General features: G+C 35.2%; 1 protein-coding gene across 11 annotated transcripts in view; it reads left to right on the top strand.

Moving 5' to 3' along the window:
* FRYL (FRY like transcription coactivator) overlaps nt 1-12,541 on the top strand; it is a 151,044-nt gene that overhangs the window by 92,933 nt on the left and 45,570 nt on the right. For 10 of the 11 annotated variants that reach the window (XM_086612619.1, XM_086612618.1, XM_086612616.1 and 7 more), the window contains 9 exons: nt 461-720; nt 1,617-1,757; nt 3,571-3,739; nt 5,060-5,144; nt 6,824-6,936; nt 9,331-9,481; nt 9,827-9,930; nt 10,456-10,641; nt 12,261-12,465. In XM_086612619.1, coding sequence (XP_086468745.1) covers nt 461-720; nt 1,617-1,757; nt 3,571-3,739; nt 5,060-5,144; nt 6,824-6,936; nt 9,331-9,481; nt 9,827-9,930; nt 10,456-10,641; nt 12,261-12,465 — 1,414 coding nt within the window. The remainder of the gene's footprint in view (nt 1-460; nt 721-1,616; nt 1,758-3,570; nt 3,740-5,059; nt 5,145-6,823; nt 6,937-9,330; nt 9,482-9,826; nt 9,931-10,455; nt 10,642-12,260; nt 12,466-12,541) is intronic. The other variant, XM_086612613.1, reaches the window with a different exon arrangement.

Below are 12,541 nucleotides of genomic sequence, written 5' to 3'. Positions count from 1 at the left end.
CTTCTGCAATTATTCTTTCTAGTATTTTATTATTTAGTGTAGATTGCTTAAAAATGCCATTCCATAGCATTTTTAAACAATTGCAGAATAATAACTTCTCACATCAGTTAGGACTAATATGAGGAAGAAAAAGTTTTAAGTGCTTTTTTGCCGAAGTTGGTACATTTTTATGTGCTCTAGGTTTTCAGTTCCCTCCTCCAATTAGAGGAATATGTATTTGTGTATACTAACATGGTTTCTTCAACATACTGTTAGTCAGCAGTGTCTTCAATTAGCTCTACTGAAGACTGTGTACTTAATCATTATGAAACAGTGCTAGTCAGCTAAACAAAAAAATTACGTCTGTATCAGCATTACTTTATATCAGTATGGTCTACTGGGCTCATGGTGGTGGTTAGTACCAAAGCAATTCTCATTATTGATTTGCAATTCATTTATGTATCTAATTTTTGAATGACAGAAGTAAGTCAGAGAATCCAAACGGCTCATCCAGCTGGGAGACAGGTGATGCTACATTATCTGCTGCCATGGATGAACAACATTGAGTTAGTAGACTTGAAACCTTTGCCAACCATTCGTCGGCAAGATGAAGATGAAGAAGATTCTTTGAAAGACAGAGAAATAATGGTGAACAGTAGACGATGGCTACGAGGAGAAGGCTGGGGATCACCACAGGCTACAGCTATGGTTCTGAACAATCTTATGTATATGACTGCAAAGGTAAAACTGATTACTTAAGTGCTCCATCAGGGGATTGTTGTGTTTAGGGTGCAAGAAAATGCTGTTCAGAGATACTGTATTACCAAACTTTCAAGAGTTATTGTCCATATTTGTTGAGTTGCTTACATATACCCAAACTATACTATATCGTTTTGAGGTATTATGAGAAATACATAAAATGTAATAGAAATGTTATAGTAATTGTTATATATAGTAACAGTATATAACTGTTGTTTTGCAGGGTAGGTTTGTAGCAGGATAGATAATACCAAGTAGCCTGTATACCTATGATCTCAAAGGAGTTTTGGAGCTGATCATTTTGCCAGAAGCTGATAGACCCTCCTGCTTCCTGCAATAGCTACTTCCAACAGAGAAACAGTGTTGGTCACGTGCAGTGCTTCTGCCAGCTCTTGCTATCTTTGAATCCTACTGATGAGAGATCATGTTTTAAGCAACAAATTAAAAACTCTTTTCAGCCTGTGGTCCATGGAATTTTGTTCAAGGTTATCAGCAACTGTGAGAATGGATCTCTGCTAGCCTTTTTTTGTTTATATGTAAATAAATATGTAAAAATAGAAATAAATTCACATATCAATAAATATTCGTGTACTCATATAGTGTATAAAAGTATATATGATTTATAAATGAAATAAATAATATATACAAATATGTTTATATATATTTTGATATAGCTATTAAATAGTTATTTCCAGAATGTGTTTATAAAGATGAATATATGTGAAAGCTTCATTCTGGAATGTTAAAAAGGCAACAGCTTCTTACAGGATTTATATCTCCTTTTTCTAGAGCCTGTCCCAGTTGGTCAATACAGATCGCTTTCAAATACAATGTTTTCTACTAGGGTTTTCAGGAGAGGTATTTATTTTGTTTTCTAGTATGGTGATGAAGTGGCTTGGTCAGAGATAGAAAATGTCTGGACTACTTTGGCAGACAGCTGGCCAAAGAATCTGAAAATAATTTTGCACTTCTTGATCAGTATCTGTGGAGTGAACAGTGAACCCAGCCTTTTGCCTTATGTGAGTATGTGATACGTCTCTCTGTAGTGCTATTGATGTTTTAAAAATTAGTTGTGTCTAGCAGCAAAGATGGCCAAACAAAAAATGTGAGGTAAGCTTTCTAGTATCAAAATCTTCAACCACATAGTAGTGTCACCCCATATTTTATGACCACTAAATATTATGAACAACACAAATTCAATTCTTCAAGTTACTTTGGACATCTGTGTTGAAATTTCAGTATCAGTTTCACTTAAACCTAGCATTCATGGAATGGGCTTGAGAAAAAAAACAAACTAGAAAGGGTATCTGTTACACCTTAAAGATAGCTGAGGCTTCCTTAAGACAACTTACTGACTGTTGCAGTTTACTCCGGGTGGTAAATCTGAAAAAGTCCACTAGCTGTCTTATCAGTTACGATAATTCAGGGGTGTACTAAGTAGACCATAGACCTTATTTATGAGTAACTCATAAAAAATGGAAAAAACTTATTAAAATGTCTACATGTGTCTTAGCGTACTTTTGTTCCTTTGTCGTAAAAAGGAAACATAAAAGTTTGATTGCTAAATTTAGATTAATTTTATTAAGAGTAAACACTGAACAACTTCTTTCCATCATAAAAGGCAAATCTACTGCAGCAGTTGATCGCTGTTCATTGGGAAGAGTTGAGTTAGTTCCTTAAGTAATATTTTCATTAGAAAATTATTATAGGTTTTGCTAATAGTAAGAAAAAAACCACACAACTTGATATGAAGTAAACAGTCGGGACCTATATTATTAAGTTCTTACTAAGGACAGCTTAAGTTCTTCATTGATTGGCAAGCATTTTAATTGCAAATCAGGAAATCTAGCGTAATGTTGCAGCCCAAAATATTTGTGTGCAATATTTGAACAAGGTGTCAAAGTAATTCCACAGGTCAAATGCCCTGGATCACTTGCTCACCATTCATCTTTGAGTCCTCTCAAAAGGATGGAAATAAATTGTTGAACAGTAATGACTCAAGAAAATGTCAGAAGACAAAATATGAACTTACCGAAGTCTAGAGTAATCACTGACTGCAGCTATCTGCTGCTGCTTAGCAGTGACCGGGCTTATTTTGCTGAAGTAAGTTATAGTGGAGAATCCTTAATTACTATATACTTTATAGTTAGATGTTTATTCTTATCAGAGTATATAAAGGTCTCGAGCATTATGGGAATAAAATGTTTTTTCCCATGCTATAATTTAGGATAGTCCTAAAAAGCAGACAGATAACATAGTAAAATAAAGCACCTGTCACGCCATGTAGGGACAGTGTGATTATTCTTACATGACTGACTATTAAAATAAAAAAAAAAAACACCCCAGATCACCTCAAAACTAATTTAATTTTTTGTCAAAGCTTATGTGAGAGCACTGCAGAATAGCATGAGGAAAAATAGGATACCTGCTGGAAAAGAAATAATGTAGAACACAGCTGCGAAGTATCAAAAAGAAATTATATCAGAATACGTTTTCTCCAATGTTGATCTCAGATGTTGCTAAAACCTTTGTAGGAAAATATTTTCCTTCTGAAATAACTGTCATTGAACTCAGAAGACTTACTTTCTTACTCTTGTGATATATTTCCGATGCTTGCTGCTATTGACAACTGTGAAAGCAATTTTGTTTGCTTTTAGAACTAGAGTAAATTTCAAGTTTTGTCACTTGCAGTGCAGATAGATATTCATTCTAATAAGCTGTGGTATCTCTTCCTTTTTTTTTGTTTGTCTTTTTTTAAAGAAAAATCACTGCAATAAGAATTTTATTTATTTACATACTATTTTATATACATATGCTTGTTTTTGATGGCAGGTAAAGAAAGTTATTGTTTATTTGGGTAGAGATAAAACAATGCAACTACTAGAAGAGCTGGTGAGTGAACTTCAGCTTACAGATCCTGTCAGTTCAGGAGTCACCCATATGGATAATCCACCATATTACCGCATTACTTCCAGTTACAAAATCCCCTCTGTGACTTCAGGTGAGAATTTATTAACTTAAACTTTTATTATTGTCAGTGATAAACATGCTGTTATCAATCAGTTACAATACTGGAGTTCATCTCTAAGTATTCAATAGGGGTACAATGTTCCGTTTCTAAAAACGAAGGTACAAAGTTTGTTTTACAAGATCTGCATTTTTTGGTGTACTGAGAGATTAAAGAACATAAAAGAACATCTGATGGATTCATAAGAAACAGGTTTGTATTAATATATGTGTTAGATTTTGTCTGTGTTCAGGTCTTGCACCGTTTACCCTCACTGTGTCACTTTTATGTCCATTCAAACAGCTGGGAAAATTTACATAATTTTAAATCCATCTAAGTTGTTATATTTTAAGTTCTGTTACAGACACAAGCTGCATCCATAGAAATTTGTTCAAGAGGATTTAAGTGAATTTACTTAGGAGGATATATTTAGAAAAACTTAACAATTAACAATAGATAATCATAAAAAAACCCCACCACTGAAAATATAGGAAGTGTCTACCTCACGCTTCATTCCAAGAACATGCTGAGAAACGAGGGGGAAAGCTGTCTGGTTTTGATGAAGCATCTTCCAAAGTGAGCCACAAAAGACATAGATGGGAGGGTATCTAAGCAAGGACTCAGTTTTTGTGCAGCAAAGCTGTCAATGTTGTGAAGCAGCCTGGACCTATCACGTAGGGATTGTCTGGATCACAAGGTGGATGCATTGGCACTTGTTGATGAAAGCCTTTAAAAAGTAATGAAAAAACATTATGAGGCTCTTGCACTTAAGTGTAATTGAGAGTAACAAAATCTGTGGGGAGGGTGCAAAATTATTTCTGCTTGTGATCATCTATTCAGTGTGATGCTTGCAAGTTTCTCTTAAAAAAAATTAATAAAAGCTTCACTGCAGGCTGTTAGGTTTTAATCCCTAATGTGGTTGGAATTAACTGCACACGAAAGTCCAACTACATTTTATGGATTATTATGAGGTATAGCATACAGGAAAGAAAGAATTAGGTCTCTAGATCCTGCTTCAAAAACAAGCCTTTCTACTTAATTTATGTGGAAGACTCAGAGGTTCCTGGAATAGATTCTTTTTATTTTTTCCAGTTAGCAAAATTAATAGCAGCTCAGAATTTTTTAGTCTAAACAACAATTTTTTCTTGCATGTTTAAGTAATTTCTGTGGCTCAGTTTGTATTCGTGCTTGTTGTTGTAGAGTAAACCTGGTTAGAGTTCTTGGCATGGAGAAGTAAATAAGGGTCATTGTGTAGTGCTCAAGACTGCTTTTCTTTTTTATTGACCAATCTTTCTCTTTGTCCATCATTCACAGGTACCACTTCTAGTAGCAATACAATGGTAGCTCCCACAGATGGCAACCCTGACAGTAAACATATAAAAGACAATATTGAAGAGAAGTAAGTATCTCCTCAAAGAGCAGTTATTAGTTGAATTACAGGAATTCCTGGTAGGTGCTATAAATACTTGCGTCTCAATGACTCCACGTGTGTCTACGTTGCAGGAAATGTATGACTGTAAGTTTTATAGGTTTTAAGCAACAGAACTGAAATACTATTTGGGATGAGCAGTAGCAGCCTCAGTTGTAATTTGAACTCAAAAACTGTAGTGGAAACTGAATAAATGAAGGGACCAATCCAGGGCAGGCTTTGTATTGCTATAGCTATATTGTTATTGATGCCTAAATTGGCTACTATTACACTGGGTTCTATATGTTTACGTAAAAGAAATTATACTGCACATGGGTATGTACTCATCAAAGGCAAATGTTATTAGTGTACTAATGTAGCCAATTTACAAACTGTTTTCCTAGCTCACTAGAAATCAACGGTGCCCATGTGTGAAAGCTAGTTTATTCTCCTAATTAGGGCATTTGGGTGCCTGATATCTGTGGCAAGATCCCTTCCAGCTCATTTTAAAACAGATGCCTCCCTCCCTAATTTTTGAGCTTCTTAAGAACAATCTTCTGGACAAATTTGCCAGGCAGTGGTGCTGGTGTGAAGGTGGTGGAAAGCAAACATCTGACATGACTTAATTAGGATGTGAACTCAGAGCTCAACAGTAACTGACAGTGGGCATGCTCTTGTTTTGTGTTAAATATGAGATAGCAAACCTTAAAGTGAAAAGGGAGCAGGGATTCTGTAATTAGCACGAGAAAAAGTGTGCGCAGAAAAAAGTACACGCATGCCATTAGTGTGGAGTGTAGCTACTATGTGATAAATTCACAAACCAGTATATTCTGTGACGACTTGAGAGCCTTAGTCATTATATTTCAAATAGAATTTCCCACTTGGACACTTTTTCTTTCCCTAGGATAATTATGTCAATATAGTTACATTATTAAATATATTGATAGAGACAGCCCCAACACTTCAGTTAAATAGGGAGAGAGGCTGTGGAACCTGAGGTGTCATTCAGAATTTAGCCTAGCAAGGCACAGACAAGTATTTGGCTGCTAATGGGGACTGGAGCTGAAGAAACTTGTAAAGTAATGAAGGCAGTTTTGAAAGTCTCTGCAAGTTTTGGCATACGCTGGTAGAGTTGTCTAACACTTCTCCAGGGTATATGCTTTTTCATAAGATAGACCATGTACACCTTGGACTTGCTAGGAGGAGAGAATTTTAGAAACTTTGGTAGAAATGACTTGAAAATAGTGCTTTTAGCACTCTTGTTTCTCTGATGTCATTATAGTTTATTGGATTAGCAAGGTAGGATCTTGGACTCTGTGTGTGTATATGTTTATGTCTGTGCCAGATCAAATAGGGGTTTCATTATTTTGCTCAAGAGTGAGAAGAACTTTTGTATGATGGTAACAAATATTTTCTTGTACTTAAGTGTTAATGAAAATGGTCTAACAAATATAGTTTATAGTGGATTATCTCCTTGAATCCCCTCATCTAGCATTGCTATAGGAGGTATGTCTTATACAGCTGAGATGCATTGGCGTTATATTGGTTGTCATTGTAAGATGAAATATTTTTGCATAACAGTTTTGTTGAAAGACAGTTTTACCAGGAGACTCTGATTAACTTATGTCACAGAACGTCAGTTACTAATGCTGCTTTATTTGTTCCTACAGTTATGTACATCTAGACATCTACAGCGGGTTGAACAGTAACTTAAACCGCCAGCACCACAGACTAGAGTCTCGCTACAGCAGCAGCTCTGGAGGATCATATGAAGAGGAAAAAAGTAATATTTTTGTTTTAAAATATTTCTATAGATAGAAATCAAAATTTTCACAAGTTAATAGTTTTGCTGAAGGTTGTGGAACATGAGGAAATAGGCATTATCAGTGTTTTTTGCATGAACCTATTTAAAAATATGGGAGTTTTACATTAGTACTGCTATTGAAGTCTGGCATGCATTTGATTACAATAGAATGTGCAAGCAAGATAATACACTTTCTTTCCTTCCCTCGTACTCTGGAACAAGTTGTGAACATCTTTCCAAATTAAACAGTTTTACTCTATTTTCTTTGCCAGTATAAACACTAAAGATAGATAGACGGTTAGGCAGAAGAAACAGGACAGAGATGAGGAGGAAGATGAGATGAATGAGGAAAAAAATTATGAAGAAGTTAAAAAGAATAGACAAATAAAAGTAGTTGTGCTTGTAAGTGATAGCAGTCCTTGGCTCGTTTAAAAAAAAAGGATACAAAGCTTTCTGAGAAGCCATAGGAAAGGAAAATATAGCAGGGAAAAAGGATCTTGTTGTGTACCTCTAAGTTCCAAGCTTGTTTTGCAACGTGTTTTGGATTATTATTTGTGATCTATGGCTATTTTTTTCTGAGGTGCAGAGGTAAGGAAAGAGGTAGAAATCTCTCTCGAAACACCATATACTTTTGGAGACTTTTCTTTAACAGTGGCTTATTAGCTGTGGCTACTTTTGTAGCAATGCCCGAGATACAAAGTCATTGTGACAATTAGGGAAAGCTAAACAGGTCATGTAATCAGGCAAAAATGAGGCAGTGATCAGACAGTAAATGATGCATTACATTAGTGTATTCTGTATGCTTTGTCAGAGTATTCGTTTGACTGAAACTCTTGTTTCCGCTAACAATTTGTTAGTAATTAAAATGACTTTGTACTTTAGCCTGCAGAGGATTATTGGATAGATTTCAGTCTGATGCAGATCATTATAGTGCTCCCACAGATTGTTTTCTTTGGTTTCACTCAGGTTTTTTCTTGGCAGTTTATTTTGCTACCAGTGAAGTTTTTCGAGTATGGTACAGCACATGATACAGTACTGCCTTTCTCTTAACCTTTCTTGCGCTACCAAACAGGATGTAAATTTCTGCATATTGAGTGTTGCATGTTGGTATGGACCCCAGTGTGTCCCATGCTGTATTGAAGCAACAGAGTCCATTAGGATGTCCTTATGCACTGCTTAGTGACTGGTTCTGTGGAGAGCATAAAGGTTACAGTGAATTTGTGGTTCATATCCCTTCTTTCAAGAAAGTGGAACATAATATCCTCTACAGAGCTTGTTGTAAAGGCTGGGCATGCTGATGCAGATCAGCTAAACTTTGGGTCAGTAACAGCTTGGTGCACCTTCTGGGCAGCCAATGTGTTTATTACTGCTTGGATGGATGATCTTCCATATCATAGTAGTGATCATTTTCATCTTTGTTTGCTATGTGCATTAGCACCTCTGAGTATTCTGAGGCAGATAATAATTCATGTGTTCTGTCAGTAAGAAGTTTGCTACTTCCAGTCAAGAAGGTGATACGTGTGTGAACTTCTGAAACTTCTGCAGCTATACTTCCAAAAGGAGTAGAATCACTGAAACACTGAACTGTTGAGGCAGACTCCTTATATGTTTCTAGCCTTAACTGGTTGCTCTGAGGTCCAAGACATCTCATTTAAAAACAGAAAAATATTTTGGACTGTAACACAGTATATTCTCATATCAAATAGCTGATGTGTTTCTTCCCCTTTTGAAGCTTACTTAATGAAAAACTAAATGTCTTTCTGTGTTTTCTTGACAAATTTACTGATTTCTTGAGCAGTGACTTTTGTCAAGCAGTGGGATTGGGCTATACTGCGGTAAAAGTGGCAAGTTCTGAGTTACCCCATATATCAGGCTGGCATTATCTGACACGTAGAACCGGTAGATTTTTGCTAGTGAGACCTGTAAAGAGATGCTCTTGAGAAATACTTCGTTAGCCTTTAATTAAATGCAGCTCTTCGAAACGAGTTCAGTACAATCTAGGGACCCAGCCTCAACTTTTTATCTGACATGAGGCTCGAAATTCAGGGAAATTATATTAGATCACTGTGCCTTTCTTTTTCCTTATGTGCATCCACATTCCCTTTGTGCATCCATCGCTTTTATGAACCTATTCAACAAAACTTTACTGTTATGTGCATGGCTTCCGTGGAATCATCCTTATGCTACAAGAAATAACCACTTTTTTTTGTTGTTTTTAAGCTTTGTCCAACTGTTGCTGTTTATGGCAGGTTCCCCCTTCCCTCTTCCCAGATACCATCTTTTCAAGTATTTAAACATATTTCTTTAGAAGACTGTATAATACAGAAAGATATTATATATTTATTTTTCTGGTTTAATTATCTATTGTGTTAGGTGATTCAATGCCACTGTATTCAAACTGGCGGTTGAAGGTGATGGAGCACAATCAAGGAGAACCTCTGCCTTTTCCACCTACTGGTGGTTGCTGGTCTCCATTGGTGGATTACTTGCCTGAAACTTCTCCTCCGGGCATGTCTCTTCACAGGTAACTTGTAACAATGCTGATGACAATTCAATAGGTTTTAATTTGTTGTTTACTAAATATAGTAATTTAAAGATAGGAGATCAAGGACAGTGGATTTAAAGATGGTAGGTTTATTCTCTGCAGTTTTACTCACAGACCTAGCAGTTTAAGTTTTCCAAGCCTTTTAATTTGGAGGACTAAAGTTTTCCTGTCTTCATCGTGAGCATTCATCTTTTCTCTTAATAAAACTTTCTAGATGTTTGTAGATTTAAAGAATACTGGTTAGTGGCATATTAAGCTATTTACAGTTCTTCATAAGCTTCATACATTACTTTCTTCTAACAATATTTTTGTTGTTGTTTCTAGATGCAACATAGCAGTGATCCTTTTAACTGACTTGATAGTTGACCACAGTGTAAAGGTGGAATGGGGAGGATACTTGCATCTTTTGCTTCATGCGATTTTTATAGGTAACTAAATTATTAAAGAAATATTTCTAACTCAGGAATTGTAGCTATTTATGCAGTTGTTCTTTTCCACATTTAAATTAATGTTTGCCATTGTGTTGGAATCTCACCAATTTTTTAATATTTACAGTATTTAAAAAAAATAAATTCAGTATCTTTCAGATTGATTAATATTAATGTAATTAAGAAGTTTTTGGAGTCATTTGAAGGCACTTTCTGTTGGAGCCACTTTTACCTCTTTCTCCTTGTAGAAGAAACAGTGAAAATCATATTTTTTTTTTTCTTTCTCCATGTAGTAATTTTCATAAAGAGCACTTCTTAAGTTATGTGAGAAACAAAAGGATATATTAATGTTTGTTGAACTGCACGCTTTTGGTTTTATATTGAAACACTGAAAAACCTTTACTTTAGTGAATTATGTATCTATTATTTGGTGAAATAACATTTGAATACTGCTATTTGTTTAACAATTGAATTCAGCGTGCCCTTTGAATTTAATAAAGCTTTTCCATTTTTCTTTTATGTTAGGTTTTGACCACTGTCACCCCGAAGTCTATGAGCATTGTAAACGACTGCTTTTGCATCTGCTGATAGTGATGGGGTCTGGCAGTAATGTCCAGTCTGTTGCTTCTGTCCTGCTCAGAAATAGAGAGTTCAATGAGGCCAGGGTGCTTACTGTCAAACAAACTACGCATTTAGATTATACTTTCACAGGTAGGCTTTAGATTTATTAAGTGTTGCTTGTTAAAATGACATGGAAAGTTATCTTTTCTTCTAGGCATTATTAAAATTTATGTTATTTGTAATATTTTTCTGAGCCCTTGGCATTAGGATATATTTTGTTTCATCTCTGTATGCCTGGTTAAAATGTATTTTAATTAAGTCAAAACGAAGACTGCTTATGTTACCTCTTTGTGCCCAGTCATCCGAGCTGGGAGCACAGTTGAATGATTAAATAATAGTGGAAACCACAGGGGGAGCTCTACATTTTGGATCTGTAATACAGCACTCTTAATGATTCACTTGAAAATAAGAAACAAGAAGATACATCTCTCACTTGTTTATAGCAATTTTAAATTTCTGACTTTTGTCAGTTGTAATTGCATTTTTCAATAAGCTCTCAGAATACTCTTTTGCAATGTTACCTTTTAACGTTCACTTTAACATTATAGTATTGTAGCTATACAGGAAATTACACATTTTGTATGTATATCTTTATGAAAGTAATATTTTGAAGATGTAGCTTTTAAAGCAATGTGAAATAGTTCGTTTTGTTGAAACCTAGTATTATATAACCTAGTATGTATTATTTCAGTAGGTGGCAGCATATTGCTATACAATCTGTTCATTCTCTTTTTTTCACATCAGAAGTGGTTTTGTCACTGACCAAAAACATTAATCTCTTCTGAATTTGATATTCAAGGCAATGAGGAATTAAAAAGTGAGCATAGTGAAGGAATTCTTTTATGTAAACCTATTCACAGAACTTTAGCAGTGCACCTGTTTTGCTGTTATTGAAACAAAAATGTCTGCTAGAAGCTATGATGAGATCAGCATCAAACGTTTCTAGTTGGGGATTAAGATAAGGTCATTACAGGTATGCACGCCTAGCACAAGGTCAAACAAGCTGATGTTAAATTTTATTTGAACGAGCCAATAATCCAGCTCTGTAGAGTGAAAGTTTGTGGTGGATGTCAGCGAGTCTCAAACTTATGTACAGTTGTTACAGTAAAAGATTGATGACTCTCTTTTCCTTGCCAGTTTACTTTCTCCTAGAATGTCAAAGGTAGATATAGGTGTAATGTGAGGAGTTAACCGCAGTTGTATTTTATTGCCACATAATTCTTTACATGAAGAGAAAATCTTACAGCAGCAAAATTAACTTTAGAGAAATTTCGTGCAGCCAGAGAGGCTCTGTTCTAGAATTGTTTCACTGGTTAATACTTAGTCTTCACTCATTTAAAGTGCTGTCAGTTATGCTGGGACTGAGTTTAAAAAAAAAAAAGTATCTGTACATTATTATTAGTTTATATCATTTGTCTCAACTTACTAAGATGAGATGCCTCAGAGACCGATGATATTATTTCACTGTATTACCAATACAAGGTCAAATGTAATACAGTGATTTTGAGAGATCTAGCAGTTCCTTATTAAGGGTCCAGTCGTGCAACGACTTACCATATATCAGAATTACTGATTTAGTTGCAATTATTGCATCCATGAAATTATTCTCATTATATTTGCTAAATTATTGATTTTGAGGGCTGTTTTTTCTTTTTATGTTTTTAATATTAAACAGTCAACAGTTCATAATTGTCTTGGTTTTATTTCAGCAGGTGTTCATGATTTTATACCTGATTACCAGCCCTCCCCAATGACAGACTCAGGGCTTAGTTCAAGTTCTACCTCTTCTAGCATCAGTTTAGGAAATACAAGTGCTGCCATTTCTCATCTGCACACCACAATCCTCAATGAGGTTGACATTTCAGTAGAGCAGGATGAAAAAGTGAAAACTCTCATAGAATTTATTACCTCAAGGTAAGATTTCAATTTTCTTTTTTGTCAAGACATATTTTGTGGAAAATATGGCAAGCCCCTTACAATTTAGCATCAC

The sequence above is a fragment of the Tauraco erythrolophus genome, chromosome 5, assembly GCF_009769465.1.
Source record: "Tauraco erythrolophus isolate bTauEry1 chromosome 5, bTauEry1.pri, whole genome shotgun sequence".
In the NCBI taxonomy this organism is placed as follows: domain Eukaryota; kingdom Metazoa; phylum Chordata; class Aves; order Musophagiformes; family Musophagidae; genus Tauraco; species Tauraco erythrolophus.
Note: the sequence above shows the minus strand (reverse complement) of the source record. Positions and strands in the feature narration are given on the sequence as shown.